General features: G+C 40.6%; 1 protein-coding gene across 8 annotated transcripts in view; it reads right to left on the bottom strand.

Annotated features, from left to right (window-relative positions):
- Window positions 1–24,606, bottom strand: part of sgms1b (sphingomyelin synthase 1b) — a 121,679-nt gene that overhangs the window by 3,861 nt on the left and 93,212 nt on the right. For all 8 annotated transcript variants that reach the window (XM_068002554.1, XM_068002555.1, XM_068002556.1 and 5 more), the window contains 2 exons: window positions 5,416–5,569; window positions 1,470–1,636 (listed from right to left, as the gene is read on the bottom strand). In XM_068002554.1, the coding sequence (XP_067858655.1) occupies window positions 1,470–1,636; window positions 5,416–5,569 (321 nt within the window). The remainder of the gene's footprint in view (window positions 1–1,469; window positions 1,637–5,415; window positions 5,570–24,606) is intronic.

Genomic DNA, 24,606 nt, shown 5'->3' with positions numbered 1-24,606 from the left:
TGAAGAAACTGAATTATTTTATCTTTAAAAAGGGCTATACAATGGTCCAGTGGATGAATAGTCCTTCTGGAGTAATACTAAGCCACACATACCAGGGGAAGGTCTAGGTTTGAACACTGGAATTAGAATTAGCTGGCTTCAGCTGGGACACTACCATGTGTGTCAAGGAGGTCCAGGTTCCTGTTTCCTAGACTCCAGCTAGAAATGCAAACGTGTATGCTAACACTCTGTCCATAATCAAACCTGAAGGAAGGCCAATTTGATGAAGTATTGGAATGGTACAAACACCTCCAGAACTACATTCCAGCATGTGTCACTGCATTCAAGGCAGCAATGGAGCATAGGGTGAATCTCCTGTCCCCCAACATGGTGCATTCTCAATCACAACCAGGCCACCTTGCAGAGATGGTGAACTGAAGTGACATACTTTTGCAAAGGGAATGGCACTTCAACCCAGCTTGAGGTTTTTTTTAAAAAAGGTGAAAAAAGAAAAAAAAACAGGAATTTAAAGGATGTTTCCTCATATGTACAATAAAACAGACAGCCTTAATATAACTTTAAAAATATTAACTGTTTGTATTTGTAAGTTCATCAAAGAGTTGGGAAGGAAAAAGACTAAATGAAAGACTGACAGCCCACAACATGCACTCACTAGAGATAATCAAGGTCATCCATTGAAAAAACAAACTGGCACATTCTCATTTTACTCCAAACATAATCTTCAAACCTTGAGTGGCTACATATTTTAATTTTCTACCAGTGATCTTACTGTACATAATTATATAATAGACTAGAAGTTTAGGTTACGATGAGGGAGGGTTGAAAGGCAAATGCCATCTTAATTGTGAATCACTGTGCTAGATGATATAGTAGACTACAGGGAGAGCAGGCTCACCTGCTCCTGGGCTGGATGCCGCTCTATTCTGGACTCTCCACTGCTATTCACATCCCTCCAGGTCACACTCTCTTCTCTCTGGCTCTCACTCTCCCACTTCCCCTCCGTGTGTGCAGTGGTAGCAGCATGTGGAAGAGTCAGCACACATTAAAATCAAAATTTCCCACTGCGGGAGCTAAGGTGACTGATCATGCATCTTATATGTGGGCCATAGATTTTTTTTTTTAGGGTTTTTGGCTGGAAAGTAGGTGGTCATCTTAATATCAGATATATGGCATTTACACTGCAAGTTCCAAACCAGGACCTTTTCAAATTCAGGTCCACTCCAGTTTACAACTGACAGAACAAGCAAAGCAGACCATCCCACAGATTCTCCTAGACCTACAATCATTGGAGATCTGCATAATCCAATTTAGCCAGATCTCGATGGAAACAGAATCAGCCTTGATCGACCCACACAGATAGGCAGTGCAAATGGGGCATTTTTAAAATATATATAAGGCTAAACTTTTATTCAAATATTCCAAAAGCAAACTATGCTATGAATATATTGATTCCACTAGCAGAAACTTACTTGCTGGTTGGCCATAGTATGGTACCACCAAAAAAGACGTGTAGTGATATAATATGCCACCACTACATCCACAGTGTAGTGGTCATGTGCCAGAAGAATGCAGAAAATCCCAACAATACTGAGAATCCAGCAAGACCAGTGATACCACCACCATCGTTTGGGAGAATCTGAGAGAAACAAAATGGAAACACATCATTGACTATAACGTTGGTGATCTACAATGTAATCTATGGAAACTTTGTATTTAAGCACATCATAGGAATAAGTTTAATTAGAATTAAAGTGACCCATATATACACATTGCAGCCATTAAACTGTAATTTCATAAAACTTGAAAAATCTCACTACATGAAAAATGTCAGCTCACAATGTAAATATTTATAATGTAGTACCAATCTCTGTTTTATTTCCCTTTCACAACAGTGCTTTTATCATTGCCACCTTATTGCAGCAAGCTGATTTTTGTAAATATAATTATTCACTTGGTAGATCTCCTGTGATGTTGCCCACTGGTAGTTTGAGATCTAGAGCACTGATTTTTTAATGTTCATCAAGAGTTCCACACCAGCATAAATGCAGCAGCACTCTGCCCATTGCTGTAGTACCGCAAATTTACTGAACCACTATATTACATGATTGACAATTTTACACACCCTACCGATACTGAAAGATACAGATCTTTCAAGATATAAGATTTATCCTATTTTCCTGTCACTTCAGAAAGTTTAAGACACAAGCAACTTTGTTCATCCCTTTCCGAAATCTTAGTCTCAGTAATTTACAGTATATAGTTTGATCTTTCCTCCAATGGTGGATTTCCAGTATTTACCCGAGGTTTATTTATCCTTCCCTCATCCCTCCCCAAAACCTTTTTGTCTCCATTATTTACACAATTGCAGGAGATTTTTCTCACACTTACTTCAATGGATTTATAATAAATCCCTGTTCAAGTCTGTCCAATCTGGTTCCTAACGCACCCATAACAGAGGTGCGTATGGGTGCATTAGAAACAAGGCTGGTTAAAGTTGCCAATGACATCCTATGTAACCACACTCGCAGCTTGCTGTTCCTCTTGTCCATCTTGACCCCTCTGCCATCTTCAATACTACTGCCCACTCAAGTAATCTTCCACTGCATCTCTGGTCCACTTCCATAGCATGGTACTCCTACGGTCTCATTCCTACCTATACCAACACAGCCACAACAACTCCTTCAACAGTTCTCCTGTGCAGCAGAGTCACTACCCATGTATCCCAGGGCTTCATCATTCTTCCCCTCCTGTTCATCATTTGCATCAGCTTGGCTCAGGTGGTAGTACTACTCTCGTCTCTGGCCAAAAGCTCCATACTAAGGTTTGAGCTCAAATCTCGGCTGGCTCTCCAGTGATTACTGCATTGTTAGAGGTGCTATATTGTTGAAGGTGCTGTCCTCCTGTTAAGCTGGTAGTTCAAATTGGACATTAAAAATCCCACAGCGCCATTTGTAGAACAGCAGGGAATTAGCCCTAGCCAACATTCCTTTCTGAATCACTATCACCAAAAAAACCAGACTAACTGGTCTTTAATCTCACTGTTGATTGTGGCAAGTTGCTGGTGCAGTATTGGTGCTGCATTTTCCTACACAACAGTGTACTTCAAAAAGTACTTAATTGTGTGAAGTGCTTGGAGACATTTCAACACAAGGTACTACCTAGAAATGAAAAGTATTATGGATTGCTCTGGTTTTCCTGTTTTAAAAATGACCAGTAAAATGCTCCAAGACATTGAAAGCTTACAATAAATAATTCGTAGATAATCACTCATCTGCAACCTTTCCCTTTCTTCACACATGTGGCAACAAGTCCCTGTATAGCTATGCATTGCACAGAAATGGAACATGAACAGAGAAACAGAAGAAAGGCAAGAAAGTTTGGGTAACAACGAGAGAAAAGGGAAACCAAGAGGTTTGGAGAGAAAGAAAAGCAGAGTTAGCAGGAGAAAAAAAGTGCAGAGTGGGGTATAATTGCCATTCATCTCTTGGCCGCCAGAGGCCACTCTCCCTACAGGTGCCGAGGCAGCAAATGTTGAATACACGTGATCATGGTTGAATAGCCTAACAGGCCTGTCAAGCCGAAGCTTGTCCTCCACCCACAATATCCAAACAAGCTCTTTCCAGCAATGGTCACTGGATAAAGAAAGATCAGAAATGGAAGCCCTGGCTGGTTTTTGGGGCTCGGAGGCTAACTATCAGCCCTGACCTTTCTGAATCGGCCAATTCAGCATGGAGCAAGATCAAAGCTGGGACCTTTTGTGTTGGTGTGTTCCAGTAGCACACCAGGTTGTACACCTACAGTGAGTCATTGGGAGTGCTGAACAGCAATAGCTGATCATTTCTGCACGTATGTGGTATATTCTCCTTTGTGTATTTTTTGTGGAAATACATGGCAAATGTGCATAACTTAAAGAACAGTTCAACCAGAAACTAGAAGTGGAACCTCAGTCAAAAATGAAGTTACTGAAGATTTGCTTGGAGAAAAAAAAAATTAATTGTTTAAAAACATAGGGAGCAGCAATAAAGGATAACATTAAGGAGATTCACTTTTCAGCAACTTTATAAACCATGGCTTTAATTAAGCCACGTTATTGCGATGCTACAATAAACGCATACTCGGGCAGCATAACAGTTTGGAGATCTGCTTCCAAAATAGCAAACTTGACATTAGGTTCATTGAGACTTTTTTTTAAAAAAAAGAAATATAAAAGTTTGAAAAAAAAAGCATTAGTGATCTTATTAAAATAATTATGGTTCCTTCAAAATTAATGAGAAAGGTCCTGAATTAGTACTTCAATGAAAACAAGATTGCAAGTGCTTTTTAGAATCTACGGTCACATTAAACTGCTCTAAGTAGCTAAGAACAACCAGTGATGGAAATGTTAATGTGCTACAACTACTTGAAAAAGCTGCCACAAAGTCAACCAATAGATGAGAACGTAGTACCATTGAGGCATATATATCATACAATCAATGCACAAGACACAAGAATGGTAAGGAGACAAAAAAATTAGAAATGCTAGGAATATCAAATGTAAACAATTTTACAACACCAAGTTATAGTCCAGCAATTGCTGGACTATAACTTGGTGTTGTAAAATTGTTTACAATTGTCAACCCCAGTCCATCACCGGCATCTCCACATCAGGAATATCAAAATCAATGTAACAGAAGATTAGAGCCTCATCATTTTGTCTTTGACCTAAGTTAATTTGCACTCAAATCACAAACCTCTTGGGTATCCTACATGAATTTAATTTGGGTGGCCTGAATCTAGAACCCACCAACACTGAATCGACACTATTAGACCATCTTCAAATTCAGCATAACTGACACTAAGTTGCAAAGTTCACAGACTACAAGGGTAAACTGCAGTAAGTGGGAACGTTAGGGCTGGTGCAATTAAAAGTGCTTTTCCGAAATTGGAGTTTGAGGCACATTATAGATTTTATAACATTTGTATGGTAGTGATCTTCATTGAAACGTGTGGATAGCCTGTTCCATATTGGGATACATCACGTTAGTCAATGTGCAAGAGAAGTGAGTAGCAAAATCACTGATGTCAGTCTATACCTATCTGCATTCTTCCGAGATCTGTGACCTTCTACTGTTAGCAATACTTAGGGAAAGTCTGCACTGCATCTGACTTGCAATATCTGAAAATGTTTCACATTGTCACTGAATGCAGGGTATGAATCCTCCCTTATTGGAATAAGGAGCACTCCTGGGATCTTTTAGCGCAAACACGTCACAACCACTCGAATCTATGTACCCTTTAGCATCCTAAAGCCATTACTTTGCTGCCCCTTAGCTTGGCATAAAGGGTCAGTGAACTGTACCTTGATAAAGTACAAATACACTCAAAATTTAAAAAGAAAAATAGCCAACATAAATTTTTTAAAAGGAGGAAACTTACACTCTTTGATAAATAAGTAGGTGAGTGTTAGCATAACAGTGTGGCCACTGTACAGGTAGTCTCCACACATGGTGTGCGCTCCTGTGATTGACAGCCCACCTCCAGCTATCATCTTCATAATTCTCCTAAACTGTGCTTCCACATCTCCAAACAGCTGCAAAATGAGAAAGAAAAACAATGTCTTAAATCAAACTGAAATAAAACCAGGAATAATCAAATCTTAAACATGGAAAATTTAAAGTAACACGGTTCTTGCAATAGGCTGCTTTGGACAACAACAAACTATTTTCACTGTGCTGTGTACAGTAACTCTGCTCCAATGAAAAACATATGTAGGAGAGTTTAAAGGGGCACTCTGGGACAATGAACAGCTCCTGGACCATGAAACTAATATGACTGTGTAGAAGTTAACAAATGCTAATATGATACCATGCTGTCCAGTTCAGCTCAATCCTTCCCAAGCAGTAGGTTTTCTACTTTGTTTATCCTTATAAACCAATTGGCTCAACATGTGATCAGATTAGGTCATCATCAAATGCACTACAGTAAAACTTGCAAACCATCTCAAAAGACAGTCACCTTGCACAGTGCATGATCACTCCTTTCAGCTACTGGTCTCAACAGAATGTGTGACATCAGTTTTGCTGGAATAAATCAACCACTTTGAGTTTGATTTGCAGATTGCAATGTAGGACAGGCTATCTACACAAGTTAAAAAGGCAATGTGGTAATGTATAACAGCTTTCACATGCTCCTCAGATGTACTGGGATATGAAACATCCACCAAACTCTTGAAACCACAGATCCAATTTTAATATTTTTGTGTTACGCTGGGACCAAGCTATTTTGACCACTGATAATGTTGCTTGGTACCGGGATCAAGAGACTTAAGTTACAAAAATTCGTGGGCCTTGGTGAAAATGAAGGAATGTCAGAATCAAACTTCCGGGTAGATCAGTGCAATTATTGCTGCATTACCAAAAATAATTTTGATTTTTAAAGAAAATAAATCCAACTTTGTTTTCAGCATTTTTTAATATACACTAAGTAATTCCATCATAGTACAGATATTCATAGAAGTACTTAAGATATGTCCTTGGTACAATGGTAATTTACTCCAAACCGGCATAATATTCCTGGTTTGCCCTAAAAAATGCTTTAAAGAATACTAGGGGTGGAAAAGTTCCATAGAGATTCACTAATAAATACATTTGTAGATTTTGAGGAAGAGGCAGCAGCTCAGCTCAATGGAAAGAAAAACTGACCGACTGGACAGATCTTATCTCTTATCACTTAAGATTTGAAAGAACCATATTGGTTGGATTAAAACCCTTTATCCAGATTCTAACTTTTGTTCCATTTCTCACTATCGAACAGAATATGCAAGAAGCAGTCCCCAATGTTTCTGCTTGTACTCACATTGTGCTGGAATAAGGGAAATAAGTAGTGTAGGGGGTTATGGTATTGGACAAACAACTCAAAAGGTTACGAGTTCAAATCCCACTACGGAAACAGACTTCAATAAACTGGGCAGTTTGTAGGCTAATCAGAAAAAGAAAAATGACCATGAAAGCTGCCCTACTGGCAGATGTCCTTCAGGGAAGGGAACCTGATCTGGCCTATGTAATTGACTCTGTCCTCTGAAGTGGCCGAACAAGCTAGTCAGTTGCAAAAACAAATTGTTACTCAAGGCGGCTCACAACCACCTTCTCCGGGCAACTAGGGACTAGCAACAAGTGCAGCCCTGCCAGACACCCAAAGAACAAATTTAAAGGAATCCAAAGCACTCAGAAGGCCTTGTATGTTAAGATGGGTACAGGTCCCTGTTGTGCAATCTCATCTCATAATAATCATGCAACCTTTCTAATTCTTAGTATCACCTTCCAGCAATCTAATTGAGTGATCATATAACCTTTTACATCTAAAGGTGATGCTTTTAACTATTTTCCACTGGCCAATAATTATATATGACTGTTCTGTTGGTCCCACTTTTGAGCAATCTCACTAGTTGCTAAGTAGGTGCCATTAGAATCAGAATTTTACAACACGGAAACAGGCCCTTCGGCCCAACATGTCCATGTCGCCCAGTTTATACCACTAAGCTAGTCCCAATTGCCTGCACTTGGCCCATATCCCTCTATACCCATCTTACCCATGTAACTGTCCAAATGCTTTTTAAAAGACAAAATTGTATCTGCCTCTGGCAGCTCGTTCCAGACACTCACCACCCTTTGAGTGAAAATATTGCCCCTCTGGACCCTTTTGTATCTCTCCCCTCTCACCTTAAATCTATGCCCCCTCGTTGGAGACTCCCCTACCTTTGGGAAAAGATTTTGACTATCTACCTTATCTATGCCCCTCATTATTTTATAGACTTCTATAAGATCACCCCTAAACCTCCTACTCTCCAGGGAAAAAAGTCTCAGTCTATCCAACCTCTCCCTATAAGTCAAACCATCAAGTCCCAGTAGCATCCTAGTAAATCTTTTCTGCACTCTTTCTAGTTTAATAATATCCTTTCTATAATAGGGTGACCAGAACTGTACACAGTATTCCAAGTGTGGCCTTACTAATGTCTTGTACAACTTCAACAAGACATCCCAACTCCTGCATTCAATGTTCTGACCAGTGAAACCAAGCATGCTGAATGCCTTCTTCACCACCCTATCCACCTGTGACTCCACTTTCAAGGAGCTATGAACCTGTACTCCCAGATCTCTTTGTTCTATAACTCTCCCCAATGCCCTACCATTAACGGAGTAGGTCCTGGCCCGATTCGATCTACCAAAATGCATCAGCTCACATTTATCTAAATTAAACTCCATCTGCCATTCATCGGCCCACTGACCCAATTTATCAAGATCCCGTTGCAATCCTAGATAACCTTCTTCACTGTCCACAATCTTGGTGTCATCTGCAAACTTACTAACCATGCCTCCTAAATTCTCATCCAAATCATTAATATAAATAACAAATAACAGCGGACTCAGCACCGATCCCTGAGGCACACCGCTGGTCACAGGCCTCCAGTTTGAAAAACAACCCTCTACAACCACCCTCTGTCTTCTGTCGTCAAGCCAATTTTGTATCCAATTGGCTACCTCACCTTGGATCCCGTGAGATTTAACCTTATGTAACAACCTACCATGCGGTACCTTGTCAAAGGCTTTGCTAAAGTCCATGTAGACCACGTCTACTGCACAGCCCTCATCTATCTTCTTGGTTACCCCTTCAAAAAACTCAATCAAATTCGTGAGACATGATTTTCCTCTCACAAAACCATGCTGACTGATCCTAATCAGTCCCTGCCTCTCCAAATGCCTGTAGATCCTGTCTCTCAGAATACCCTCTAACAACTTACCCACTACAGATGTCAGGCTCACCGGTCTGTAGTTCCCAGGATTTTCCCTGCCGCCCTTCTTAAACAAAGGCACAACATTTGCTCCCCTCCAATCTTCAGGCACCTCACCTGTAGCTGTCGATGATTCAAATATCTCTGCTAGGGGACCCGCAATTTCCTCCCTAACCTCCCATAACGTCCTGGGATACATTTCATCAGGTCCCGGAGATTTATCTACCTTGATGCGCATTAAGACTTCCAGTACCTCCCTCTCTGTAATATGTACACTCCTCAAGACATCACTATTTATTTCCCCAAGTTCCCTAACATCCATGCCTTTCTCAACCGTAAATACCGATGTGAAATATTCATTTAGGATCTCACCCATCTCTTGTGGTTCCGCACATAGATGACCTTGTTGATCCTTAAGAGGCCCTACTCTCTCCCGAGTTACTCTTTTGCCCTTTATGTATTTGTCGAAGCTCTTTGGATTCTCCTTTGCCTTATCTGCCAAAGCAATCTCATGTCCCCTTTTTGCCCTCCTGATTTCTCTCTTAACTCTACTCCGGCAATCTCTATACTCTTCAAGGGATCCACTTGATCCCAGCTGCCTATGCATGTCATATGCCTCCTTCTTTTTGACTAGGGCCTCAATCTCCCGAGTCATCCAAGGTTCCCTACTTCTACCAGCCTTGCCCTTCACTTCATAAGGATTGTGCTTACCCTGAACCCTGGTTAACACACTTTTGAAAGCCTCCCACTTACCAGACGTCCCTTTGCCTGCCAACCGACTCTCCCAATCAACTTCTGAAAGTTCCTGTCTAATACCATCAAAATTGGCCTTTCCCCAATTTAGAATTTTAACTTTTGGGCCAGACCTATCCTTCTCCATAGCTATCTTAAAACTAATGGAATTATGATCACTGGTCCCAAAGTGATCCCTCACTAACACTTCTGTCACCTGCCCTTCCTTATTTCCCAAGAGGAGGTCAAGTTTTGCCCCCTCTCGAGTCGGGCCATCCACATACTGAATGAGAAATTCCTTCTGAATACACTCAACAAATTTCTCTCCATCCAAGACCCTAATGCTATGGCTGTCCCAGTCAATGTTGGGACAGCCAAAGTCCCCTACTATTACCACCCTATTTTTCTTGCAGCTGTCTGTAATCTCCTTACATATTTGCTCCTCAATTTCCCATTGACTATTCGGGGGGTCTGTAGTACAATCCTATCAAAGTGATCTCTCCCTTCTTATTTTTCAGTTCTACCCATATAGGCTCAATGGGCGAACCCTCGGATATATCCCCTCTCACTACTGCCGTGATGTGCTCCCTAATCAAGAACGCAACTCCTCCTCCTCTCTTACCTCCTGCTCTATCTTTCCTATAGCATCTGTACCCTGGAACATTGAGCTGCCAGTCCTGCCCCTCCCTTAGCCATGTTTTAGAATTAGCTATAACATCCCAGTCCCATTTACCCATTCATGCCCTGAGTTCATCTGCCTTGCCCATCAGACTTCTTGCATTGAAATAAATGCAGTTTAATCTAGACTTCCCTTGGTCTTTGCCCTGCTTTCTCAGACCATCTGTCCGGTCATGTTTTGTACACTCTCCCTTACTGCCTTTTGTTTCTGTCACCACTTTACTTCCCACTGACTTCCTGCATTGGTTCCCACCCCTCTGCCACATTAGTTTAAACCCTCCCCAACAGCACGAGCAAACACTCCCCCTAGGACATTGGTTCCAATCCTGCCCAGATGCAGACCATCCAATTTGTACTGGTCCCATTAAAGGTGCTAAGTTTTCAACACTGAACAGGTAGATAGAACTTCCTCGAAGGAAATACATAGAGCCAGTAGATTAGCCACTTTGTAGTACTCATACACTAGATTCTTTTCCAACATATGGCATCTATTCATTCATACCAATGACAAGCTACATGTCTTCAATGGTTTCTCCTCCCTTTGCTAGTCCAGTCATCCCAGGACTCCATCCTTAGCCCCATTCTCATGATCATCTTTGTAACAGCTACGAGGATCAGCAACTTTGTAACAGCCTTTAGGATCACTATGCTGATTACACACAACTTTACCTTCCCCTTTGATCTCAAGGCTGCGCCTCAACGGCAACCTCTGCAAGACATGCCAGATCATCGACACAGATACCAACATCACACGAGAGGACACCACCCACCAGGTGCATGGTTCATACTCCTGTGACTCGGCCAACGTTGTCTACCTCATACGTTGCAGGAAAGGATGCCCCGGAGCATGGTACATTGGCGAGACCATGCAGACACTGCGACAACGGATGAACGGACACCGCGCAACAATCGCCAGACAGGAGGGTTCCCTCCCAGTCGGGGAACACTTCAGCAGTCAAGGACATTCAGCCACCGATCTTCGGGTAAGCGTTCTCCAAGGCGGCCTTCGAGACACACGACAACGCAAAATCGTCGAGCAGAAATTGATAGCCAAGTTCCGCACCCATGAGGACGGCCTCAACCGGGATCTTGGGTTCATGTCACGCTACACGTAACCACACCAGCGAATAAAAGTTATCTTTTTAATACAACGGGTCATTTTCTGTCTTTCTCTTCCTTTCGGATGTTTCTCCCTCTCTCTCTCTGTTTTGTGTTCTGGCCGTTTGTATATTCGGTGGTCCTGTAGGTAACACCTCTCTGTCTGAACACTTTGATTGCCTTGACAACGGGCAGTTGGAAAGATTATCTGTAATCACCAGGTATTGTTCTCTGAATATAAATGCGAAACGTTCAAGGATTTCCACATTCACCCGACGAAGGAGAAAGCCTCCGAAAGCTTGTGATTTTCAAATAAAATTGTTGGACTATAACCTGGTGTTGTAAGATTCTTTACATTTGTCAACCCCAGTCCATCACCGGCATCTCCACATCATACCTCAACTCTTCAACTGCCTGTCCAATCTCGAATGAGTAAAAGTCTCTAGCTTAATGTAGGCAAAAGTGAAGCCATCATTTTTGTTCCCTGTTGTCTCCTACGTTTCTCTGCTTTTAATTCCATCAACCTTCCCAACTGCCACCTCAAGCCAAGTCCGGCGGTGTAAAACCTGGCCATACTACTAAATTCTGAGCTGACTTTCCTAGCCCTTATCTGCTTCTTTGCTATGACCACTTCTTCCACCTTTTGAACATTGGCTGTCTCAGACCCAATCCTCCCCCATAGCCACAAATATTCTAATCCACACTTACGACATTGAGGCCCAATTTCTCCAAATGCTTTCCAGCTGGCCTCCCTGCTTCCACCCTCCACGAACTAGAACTCAAAGAATGAACAAAGTTTCACATATGTAGTTTCTTTCATGTACTCAGGATGTCCCAAAGCACTTCACAGCCATTGAAATACTTTTGACGTATAGTCACTATTGGAATTCTGACAAAATTGGCAGCCAATTTGCACACAAGGACTCACAAACCGCAACAAGATAAATGACCAAACAATCTGTTTTAATGGTGTTAGTTGTGGGATAAATGTTGGCCAGGTGACTGCTCTTCTGCAATTAATGCTCTCCAATCTTTTATATTCATCTTTTTAACACCTCATCCATAAAACAGTACCTCCAACAGTGCAGCACTCCCTCAGCACTTAAGCATCAGACTAGATTATGTGCTCAAATTATTGGGGCTGGAATCAGTAACCTTCTGACACCGAGGCAAGAGTGCCATCACAAACTCAGAAGGTTACTGCTTGCATCCACTCAAAGCCCAGCATTCCACTATCCCAGTCCTCACTAGCTCTATGTGTAGCTTACAAATCAATTTCAAAATCTTTAACTTCACCTTGAAGTGGCCTTGCCCCAACCTATCTCAGCAACTTCCTTCAGTCTTAGTCCTACTCGCACACTTCCCTCCACAGACATTGGTCTACTCCTTGTTTCCTATCCTCTTCACTCCACCACTGGTGGTCACTCTTTTAGCCACCACACCCTTACCCCTTGGAACTCCCTCTTGAAATCTTTCCATGCAATCTCGCTCCCTGGATTCAAAAGCCTGCTACAGACTTTTTCAACCGCTGTCTTAGCCCCAGTTCTTAACTCCATTCTACTTATTATTTTCCCTGCCTGTGTCCATTTCATTCTTTGCTCAGTAAAATGCTCAGGGTATCTTTCCAATGTTGGGACTGCTAGTATTCCTCATTATTTACTTGATGTTTGCTGTTCTTTCCTGTTCCAAAAATTGAACAATTTCATGAAAATGGTTATCACCATCATCTGAAATGGGTTTATTTCACAAAAATGCATTGCAGAGGTAGTGAACAACAGGGAATATCATGAATTTTCTACTATTGCTGAATCTGGTGCACACCCCTGATCTTGACTACGGCCAGCTGCTTGCTGTATTTTTCCGAAACAACTTTTTAAAAAATTGCCCAAGTATATGCAATCGTTCTTGCTGTGATCAATTATCTATGCTTTTTGGCCCTTTGGTTCAGAAGTCAGATGGTTGTGCGTTCAAGCCCAGTCCAGGGATTTGAGCACATATTCTAGGTTGACACTTCAGTTTAGTACTGAGGGAGTGCTGCATTGTTGAAAGTGCCGTCTTCAGGATAAGTTTTTTAAATCAATGCCCTGTCTGCCTGATTAGGTAGATGTAAACAATCTAGGGCACTGTTTAAAGAGCAGGGGGGCTCTTCCAGTAGCCCACCCAACAACAGAACATTTATCTCGTTGCTGTTTGAGAGATCTTGCTGTGCACAAAAACTGATTGCTGTGTTTTCCAACATAATAGTGACTGCACTTCAAATTAATTCAATGGATGTGAATGTAAAAGGCACTACATAAGTACAAGTTTATTCTTTCTTTAAGATTCAAATGGCCCCTCCACCATTCATAGCAATACTGGAAGCCAGAGATTAACAGGCAGCACAAATTACTGGAAAACATCATATGGCACATTTCCATTCCATTACAATACAGACACCCATAGATGTATTTTTTGTCCCCCATGACTTCTAGCAGGAAATCCCAAAAGTGTCAGGGAAGAGCAGGGAGCCAATGGAGAATTTATGCCCAAGTCCACTTGAGTTGCACCTGGGATTGCTAAGAAATGCAATGTTATTGTATAAAAACAAAGCTGTGGGGCTGGAGATATGGTTCAATCTTTGCTAATGGGATGTATGCCAATTGAAACACACCCCCAGTAAACTGGCACTGCAAACACTGACCAGAATGGTAAATATAATATACCATTTATTACAGGGATGAGTGAGAAACACATTTATATATCTAAGTGGGGTAGCAGAGGGGGATCAGGTTTATTCATTTCTGCACTCAATTATTCAGTTTTACGTTTGTAATCCATGAGCAAATCCATTGGCAGTTCATTTCTTTTCTGCATGAGAATCTGATGTTCCAGGTGAATCCTCAGGAATCCGTAGCTCATTAATAGAGAGCTTGGTCACCCCTGGGTGCACAAAAACCCAACTGATATTAATCCAAAGCCACATTTAGCCCAAAATCTCTTTCCCTCCATAATGTAGCTCCACTCGGACCAACCAGTCCACCAATGGAATGAGGGAGTTCAACCAAATGCATTAAAAAAAAATTAATTCCACAACATCTGCATCCTCTCCTGATGAAGATGGGTGTGCCTCTCCCAAGATAGTGAGCCGATAAATGGACCAGATGCAAGGAAGTATTTCCTGGTTAATCAGGTTACATCCTTAGAATTGATTCATTCCCTCTACTGCAAATCCAAATGAAATAAGCAGTGAGCAAGTTTAGCCTGCTGCAGCAATAATAAAACTGGAAATAAAATAATTTGGATTGGCACCACTGATCATAAACTACAGTTGCAATTTGAACTCAAGCCGAGTGCCTGTAAATATGATGTACACTAGGTAACTTGACTTCCTCTGAAGCTGGAAGCACCATGCACAGGCATGTACATGACATAGGACACAGAGTACAACTACACGTCTGGCCAGTGTCTCACAACTGGTATTATTCAATGCACCTCACTACTGCCAGCAAATCGGGTACAATGCTAAATTAGTTTAGGAAATATTCATTAACAATTTTACTGGGACAGAGAGCTGGAAAATCATACGGCCAATGTAGAAATAACTGACGAAAACCTATAAGCAAAAAACTTAAACCGCTAACAAATGCCTCAGATTACAATTTTTAATCTTATGAATTCATATACCGTTCTGGACAAGAAATTGGACTGTAATATTTCAATTCCTTTTGAAACAATGAAAAATTAATATGTCATAAAGTTACGATTCTTTAAAATTCTTTGTGACAACTTTGGAACAAAATCCTGTTTTAATTTGTGTAATTTGCTTCTTCCCCTCCACCCAAAAATTACTTCTCCGAAAATCCAAGCTCTGCATATTAGGTGGACACTCTATTTAACTCTTACATGACTAATTGGTTCAGGGAAATTTCAGGTTGCAGAACTTATCTTTACCCGTGTCCGAAGCTCAGCTCGGACACCAAGACACTGAAACAAACGCATAGCAACAGAGTAATTCAAATGTCAGGTGTACTTTATTACTGTAACATTAACACTATACTGCAAAACAATTTTAAAATACAGTCCCCACCGCTTATAGCAGGCGCATTCATGATTTTCCCGCTATACGCGATGGTCAGTATAATGTGGCGTAGTATTCCTGAATAAGAATGAGATTAGAAGAGCTGGACAGTCATTTTAAGGATTCTGTAAAGCTGGATCCTGCCAAAGAAAGTAGAGAGATATGGAGCAGGGCTGGGGTACAATACGATTAATAAGGTCTGAATGGGCTTGTAATGAATACTTAGAACTGTCAAATATGTTACATTTTAACCAGGAGTTTAATTGGTGCAATATACATCTAGGAAGAACCTCAGGTTCTGTTTCAAACAAGAAAGCCCTTACCAATTGTGTTTTTGCTTATCCTTTGTTTTCCTTCTCTATATTTTCAGCCTGAGGAGCACGCCCGTCTGTCTGTCCCTGTTCCTGTTCCTAGGGCTCCTCTGTGATTAACAGCCCCGGCTGCGCGCACACAAAGCAGGTTTTGGTTTAACTGAATTTGGAATTTAGGGTAATTTGATGATAAAGACCCCAAATTGGCTGTTGCAAATCACTGGATTAAGAGTGCTAACTTCATCCTGGAAACATCACTAACAGGAAACAGGCACCAATGTGGCAAGCTGTGGCTGATCTTAAGGAACACATCATGATGATTATTGTAAACAATTTTACAACACCAAGTTATAGTCCAGCAATTTTATTTTAAATTCACAAGCTTTCGGAGGCTACCTCCTTCGTCAGGTGAACGATGTGAAGAAGGAGGTAGCCTCCGAAAGCTTGTGAATTTAAAATAAAATTGCTGGACTATAACTTGGTGTTGTAAAATTGTTTACAATTGTCAACCCCAGTCCATCACCGGCATCTCCACATCATGATGATTAGATAAAGTCATGCAAGCTGCTATATTGTGTCACTAGCCCACTGTAGACACCTTTGATCCAGGGACCAAGACAACAATTCAAGGCATTCTGTTGTTAATGACCCTGAAAACTTGTGTAATTCACAAGAATGTTGTAGATCAAGACTGCAAGGTGTGAACTAGTGAGTGAGCACAGCTATTTCCGCCCAAAATAAACGGAGCACTTAAGACGCTATAACCGGCAACTTTGAAATTGATGATAATGGAAATGGATAACGGTTATTGCTTTTTGGCTGATATAAGCAACTGCTCATTTTAAAATGTGGATATTTACATTTTAGATGTGGGAACTGTAAAAATTATACATATACTTTATTATTGCTCTTCCTGCTATTCTTTTTGTCCCCATTCTCTTTCTATTTAAATTTTATTTCTACACAAAATACCCTAGTATTTTAAAAAATCTCTTTTCAACTTAATGGCCCCGAAATTGCTCTTCAAGTAACAGTGAAGCAAACAGCACTCATTGCTTTTTCAGCGAAAATAGAAGGGCAAGTTCCGATGACTGCACATGCGCAGTGAAACGCAGAAATCTGGATCTTGCTCTTCCTGATTCACCGGTGAACTGAATGTTTCACGTTAAAGGGACCTCGATGGCTGCAATCAATGGTCCAATTACACTCCTGCCCACCTGGAAACTAGCAAATCTGGCCATAAAAAAAATCACGCCAAGTTTTTTAGGTCTAAACCAACTTTTAACGGCATGGTATGTATTAATGACTGCCAAACAACCTCTCTGGCACTGCCAATTAACTGTTAAAAATGTGGAGTCTCATTACTCTTTATTTTAATCATTTTTGGACATTTAATAAACATTTTTTAAATTGAATTTTTTAAAAAACTTTTTCTTTGTCTCTTTTATCTCAGTCTTTTAATCTTACCCTCCCTCTATTTTGCTTTCTCTATCTCATTTTATAGTACATTTATTGACCTTATCGGGCACTTCCTAGTTTTTAGTTTGTGCAGTTTGTAAATGAGTTTCACTTCCTGGTTCTCATAGCATGGCTTGCTTCAAGCAGATTGGTTGAGGGACATGGAGCTCATTTCCTTGCTCACAGAGCCTGGGAAAGAACGGTGCAGTTTTTGAACTCGCATTTCAAGGAAGTTGCCTCCAGAAAGAATGCAGTAACTTAGTGGATGAGTTTAAATCCAATGTGCGGCGAGCACTGCTGGTTCACTGCTTGGAGCAATTTACGGGCCAATGACTTCTTTTCTGAGGCTCCCATGGACCACCATCCATTTGAGAGATTTAATTTAAAAAATGACCTCCGATTGGCTGGAATCTGCCCTATTAGTTTTAAAAAAAAATTCGTTCATGGTTGGTTTCCAGCCAATCAAGGCATAGAACTGATGTCCCAACACATGATCAGGTCAATCTTTGATGGGATTTTCTTGCATCAGGCAGAAGCCAGCTACCATTCAATAAGGTAATTTGGAGCACAATCACACGACCAACAAAGGACATGTACTATACCTAATTAACTTCAACTAACAAAAGGGTGTACATAATAGCTTCAAAGAGATTTGACATGTAACTGCAACTATAATTTAAAATAACTGAATTAAATGCATTATACCATACTTATTCTTCACCAACAAAACAGAAATATCTCAGTGGAATATAAAGGAGGAAGATATGCTTCAGTTGTATAGATGTGATGTGGAGATGCCGGTGATGGACTGGGGTGGACAAATGTAAGGACTGGTCCAACAGTTTTATTTTAAATCACAAGCTTTCGGAGCTTACCTTCTTCGTCAAATGAGGAAGGAGGTAAGCTCCAAAAGCTTGTGATTTAAAATAAAACTGTTGGACTATAACATGGTGTTGTGCAAGTCCTTACATCAGTTGTATAGAGCCTTGGTCAGACCCCATCTGGAGAACTATGTTCAGTTTTGGGCATCGCACCTCAGAAAAGATGTATTGGCCTGGATGGGGTACAGCATAGATTCACCAGAATGATACCAGGGCTTAGAGTTAAATTATGAGAAGTTGCATAAACTTGGCTTGTATTTCCTTGAGTTTAGATGGTTGAGGGATGATCGGATCAATGTGTTTAAAATGATAAAAAAAGATTTGATAGGGTAGATAGAGAAATTATTTCCTCTGTTGGGGGAATCCAGAAGAAGGGAGCATAATCTTAAAATTAGAGCTAGGCCATTTAGGAGTAAAATCCAGAAGCATTTTTTCCCACACAAAATGGTAGTGGAAATCTGGAACTCTCTCTGAAAAGGCTGTGGATGGTGGGTCAAATAAAATTTTCAAGTCAGAGAAACAGATTTTTTGGAGGGTACGGTATCATGGGATAGGGAGAAAATGCAGATAAATGGCGTTGAGGTACACATCAGCCATGATCTAAGAATGGCGGAACAGGTTCAAGGGCCTGAATGGCCTACTCCTGTTCTTGTGTTCCTATGTTAAACTGTTTTCACAAACTTGATTAAAATATTTTGTTCTGAAGAGTTTTTTGGGTACGGTCAATATTTAAAAATACTAAATTGCTTTTAAAGTTGTTCAAAAATCAGGAAAAAACAACAGATTAAATTTTCTGACCAGTAGCTAGGGTTTAAAAATAATTGGCATCTGTTCAACTAATTAAGCAAAATTCTGGAACAAGCCTTTAAATCCCCAGGCAGCTGCAGGCTCACAGGATATTACAAGGAGGTTAACAGGTGATTACTAAACAAGTCTAGACATAGCAAGCTTGGCCAACCATATTCAGTGATGCATTTAATCTGTGGGATGTCAAGAGGCATTTGGCTCCATTGCACTGGAGTAGGTTTCCCTCTAAACTGAAGCACTAAACAACATACAGCTTCAAAGTCCACTGACGATTACTCCATCTACTTTGACAAAAGCTGGGTACACAAGTCAAGACAGAATTCCCTTGGTTACAGTTGAAAAATTAGTATGGTACCTATCAACTAGGTTACATCTATTGTTTATTTTTTTAAGATGATTCTAAAAATATACACAATTTAGGACTATATTTCCCCTCTTTGCTTATTTTTGCAACAAAATGACTAAAAAGTGGTATGATGCTAGTTGAAAGCATTAATGGGCTATTTGGGTCTACTGACTGAGAATTCCGACCTTTTTGATAAACGTATTAATGTTAGTGAAGTGAGAAAAAAGCTGTTTTTTTGCTGGTTTAAGTTGTTACAAGTTAATGAACTCTCACATCTACACAGTCAAATCAGAAAGTGAGCATTTTACTCCAATCCAGGCCTTGAACTAATGATTCTAATGTTGGGGAAGATTCAGCAAATGAAAAGCAAAGAGTACTCTGCACATGAGCACTGGTGCAGCAGTCGGTGGCATGTTACTGTTATGGAGCAGGAGCAGGAGGCAGCACGAGACTACAGAGGACATAGGTAGTGCACAACTCAATAGGTACTACCGCAGGCAGGAGGCCAACTGCAACAGTCAGCTACTTGGGTTAGGCAGAGGAGCAGTGTTAGAGGTGGCGCCGGCTCACCAGGGAGGCTGTGACTGGGGTGTGCCACCTGGGTCATAAAACCTGCAGGAACAAGTGACAATGTCATTCTCTACCAGTGGCAGTGGATCTCAGTACCCTCAATTTTTATGCCACAGGGACCTTCCAGGTATCCACAGGGCACATAACAGCAAGCAAGAATGAAAGAAAAAAAAAGAAAATGTTGTCCATGAGCAACACCACAGATGAGCATCAAGTTTTGAGACATTCTTTTCTATTTTTGACTCCGAGAATGTGCAATCATTTCTATTCGTCAAATGCTCTTGATAATACAGCAAGGGCAGGTGGCAAAGAGTGAAATGCTCCCCCTCCTACATGAACAATTTCTCTGTTAATGAATATATAAATGCATAAATATATACATACGGAAAGCATGAGAGGCTTTAGTGAATAGCAGCAGTAATGTGTGCATTGAAAACTGTAGAGAATGGAGAGTGGAAGCAATATGTCCAAGGTTTTGCAAGAATTTATATGATTACAAGTACATCTCCCATGACACATGTAGTCCAGGACATGGGCTGGGCAGTTCAACAGTCAATTGGGAATGGAGAATGAAACATGGGACCAAGATGCAGAGCAGAGCTTTAAGCAATGGATAAAATGGAGTGGATTTCCAGTTATCGGGAAACAGAGCCCAAGGCAGCAATACGGTTGGCTTGATAATATGTAGCATGTTTGTACAATTAATTACATATACTCACTAATGGATCTCCTATGGCACTGCATGGGTTAAGTCAGAGAATATGATCTTTCTCTCTCTCTCTCACTCATCTTGCCAGGCCACTGACCACTTCCCACCCAAAATGCGACAGCAAGTGAGAGAGTGCGCGAGAGCGAGACATAGAGCAACAAAGGCAGGAGAACAAGCGACAGCGACTTACCATGTGCAATCATGGGAGATCCACTAGCAATAAAGTGAAAATGGTACATGTGCAGCATTTCCTGTCCATCACATCAAGTTTCCTGTGTCACACTTCATCATCCTAATAGGTAAATTTATTTCTAAGCAAATTTCTGACAAAAATCTACCTATATTACAATAACTACTTATGCATGCAATTCTTCTCCATCGCACGTCAGATGTCACTGACTTCTTCAAACTTCTATACCTCATTTGAAAAAAAAGTATAAACAAACTAAGGCAAACAAAATCATTTGGAATATACAAACTCTCCAGCAACAGAAAATAACAACTATAATGTCTGCAGCTTCCCGATTGACCATGTATAAACTCAACCAGTGTTTACTTGTCGCCTCAAAGATGTATCCAATGACACCAGCAGCTGAATACTGCATTGCATTTTACATAGTATAATATCCCTTTCCTTAAACAGGTTATCCTCTGACTTACTATGAACATGGGAAATTGTCCAGTCCTTTTCAAAAAAGGAGAAATCCAGTCATCTGGAGTGTAGAGAAACTCCCACACCAACAGAAAATATTTCATCAACATTAGGGCAAGGATATCTAAAAGCCATTGATTTGAAAAATTACCTGAACAACCACATAAGAAATACATTTCATCCTGGGTTCGGACTTAAAACCTAAACAGCAATTAAACTCTGATTGTGATTTCCTTTGCCAAATATTATATATGTATATAATAATTGATGATGGGACTGTGCATTTAATATACTAGCAAATAACGAATTGGCAATGACATGGGCTAAGAAAAAGGCAAATGTTGACAGAAAAACATGGCCAAAAATTACAACAGGACATATAGCTTATAGGCAAGATGTCCACATCCCACACAAAATTTTAATATCTAGATTATATTGAAAGTCTTGGTGCTTATAAAAATTGGGCCAGTCAAATGCACCGCCCCCCCCCACCCCATACTACCTCTCCTGTTGCCACAGCTTCCACCTGCCCTGACCTCTCAGACCGTCTCCCACCAACAGAATCAAAGAAATCCCAAAAGCCATCTTCCCACAATGACCAAGAACCAGCTTTAAGTTTTTTAAGCTGCTACTGCGCTTTTAACTATGGAATTTCCTGAGTGAGGTTGGGGGAGGCATAGAGAAAATTCCTAAAAGGGCAATTACAGTATAACTGCAATATGCACTTTAAATAGCTTTTTGCAAAAGTTCTAGGAGGTGGAGAGGAACTCACGAAGGCTTAATTTCAGTGCTCCCCCACACCGCACATATCACCCCTTCCCCCACCTTGCTAGTCACTTCAATGGGTACCCCCCAGTACCCATCCATTCTTTCACTGATCACCCATCTCTAAGAAAACAGTTCTCATTGCATCCCCAATCGTAATCCATTCTTACTAATGGAATACAAGCTCAGTAAGCACTTTAAAAGAATTTCAAAAGCCAGTTCCCAGTTTGTATAGCGTTCTCAACACCCTGCAACTCCGTCCCACTTATCTCACCTTCCAAGATTCCCCTCCCAGTGTTCCCACACCCCACAGCCAACCTCGTACTACTGCTACACTTCCAGACCCTGTGTATCCCCTCTTGTTAATACAAGATCCAAAGACCCTTCACCCAATACTTTCAAATCCCTTGTGTCTACCAGATCACATCAGCCCCCTCCCATGGACCACATTACTCTCACCCTCAGTACTTCTGCCTACCTCCTACTTGTCAGCATCTTCCCTACAATCTTCCTCTGCATCATGCACTTTAAAAAAAGGCAAGACATAAAATTATATACATCGCCAAACACATAATAATCGATGCACTGATGTTTTTTTTGAAATTGTAAATGACATAATTTGAACCTGAAAATACTAATGATGTATTCTCAACTAGATATTAAAACAAGTTTTTTTAAAAAAAACAGCACTGCATATCAATCATGCTGCTGCATTCTAATCACATGGATTGGTTCACAGCAATTTACAATGGCCCTGTACTCTTTTTCTCCCTCAGGATTTCAGTGAATAAACATAGCTAATGTCAGGTATAATAGGGAATTAGCTGAAGCTCTCCAAAAGCAATATTCAAAGGATGGATTTCTATGACACCTCACAGAGCATTAAGTGATCACAAGGCTTTCTTGTGATTAAATGATTCAGAGCAACCCAGTTCAGAACTATTTATACATCTTCCACATGACAAAGATAATCTTGAAATTTAACCAGCCTGGGAGTACATTCTGCATTAGTAGACTCAATTGTGGAAAACAAAAACAAAGCTACTGTACAAATTATATTGCCTTATTAAACTAGCACTGGGCAAAGGAAGTCTAGTTGAACAAACTATATGGTAATCTACTGAGAATTTAGAACTAATCTAACCCTGTCCTTTGTATAATAAATTTACAAGTTGGTAACACTGTCCTACTGGAAGTTGAAAAATATTTAAATAACTGTCACTGGTTCTTAGTATGTTTTCTGGCAGTGATCGAACCTACAAACATTTAATTTACTCAAAAGTTAGTATAAATAGGATTGTTACTCCTGCTGTTTAAGCCTAGCATTTTTACATTTCCATGATTTTCATCTAGAAAAACCAGCTGGGAGCACACAGAATAAGAGGCCACAGACACTGAATGAATGCCATGGATCAGCCTCTTCAGAAGGTAGCATTCCTCAAATCCTCCTTCAATAAAGGAGGACCAGATAAGCATCAACAATTCCAAAATAGAAACAGAAAATGCTGGAAATACTCAGCAAGTCAGACAACATCTGTGGAAAAAGAAAGAGTTAATGTTTCAGGTCAATGACCTTTCGTCAGAACTGGAAGAAGTTGAAGATTTAACAGTTTTTAAGCAAGTACAGAGCCAAGCAAAGGGTGGGGGGGGGGCAGGGGGAGAAATGAAGAGATGGGAAGGAAAGAACAAAAGAGAAGGTCTGTGATAGGATGGAGGGCAGGAGTGATTAAATGACAAAAGGGATGATGTGCAAGGCAAGGAGGGTGGTAATGGGACAAGAAATAATAAAAAGATGCTCTAGGAGCTGTGAATGGCAACAGCATTACCAGCACCTGCTGTCTGAAAAAATGGGAGCAGTGGTTATGATCTGAAGTTATTGAAATCAACATAGAGTTCTACTGTTGCCATTTACAACTCATCTAGAAATCTTTTGCTTATTTACTTGTCCCATTACCACCCTCCTTGCCTTGCACCATCATCCCTTTTGACATTTAATCACTCCTGCCCTGCATCCTATCAAAGGCCTTCCCTTTTTGTTCTTTCCTCCCCTCCTCTTCATTTCTCCCCCCCCCCCTACCTTTCCCTGGCTCTGTACTTGATTGAACAGTTTTTAAGCTTCAACTTCTTCCAGTTCTGACGAAAGGTCATCGACCTGAAACGTTAACTCTGTTTCTTTCTCCACTGATGCTGCCTGACTTGCTGAGCACTTCCAGCATTTTCTGTTTTTATTAGATTTCTAGCATCTGCAGTATTTTGCTTTTGATCAACAATTCCAAGATAGGCAAGTTGAATTCTGCCACTCTCAAACACTTCCCCCATCCCATGCAACAACCCACTGTCACAAAGTGCTCTAAATAGTCAGACTGAGAATTTAAAACACATATGATTTTCAAACAGTCTTTGAACTCAAAACTTGTAGAATCTTGCGATTAAGTCATGTGCTTAAGCTGCTTTAACAACAGGTCTATCTTGGAATAACCAGTTCTTTAAATCCACGATATTCCCAACGTGCTGGAGTCATATGCGGCATTTTATTGGTTGCATTTCCTACACAAGAAATTTATGACATGCATTCCTTTCCTTTAAAAAAATTAAAAGTTTATACAACCTTTTCACTATATATGTTTGATCCAATTAAAAAGGGCACGATCCACTTTAATGAGGTATTTATGGTGTTAAATTCAACCACCCATGAATTATGTTCTCCTTAATGCACTGCCATAGAATTTGCATGTGGTTTTTTTGTAGAATCTAGTCCAACATCTACTGAGAACT

The sequence above is a fragment of the Heptranchias perlo genome, chromosome 21 (assembly GCF_035084215.1).
Source record: "Heptranchias perlo isolate sHepPer1 chromosome 21, sHepPer1.hap1, whole genome shotgun sequence".
Taxonomy (NCBI): Eukaryota; Metazoa; Chordata; class Chondrichthyes; order Hexanchiformes; family Hexanchidae; genus Heptranchias; species Heptranchias perlo.
The sequence above is the reverse complement of the archived record's forward strand: the minus strand, read 5'-3'. Positions and strand labels throughout refer to the sequence as shown.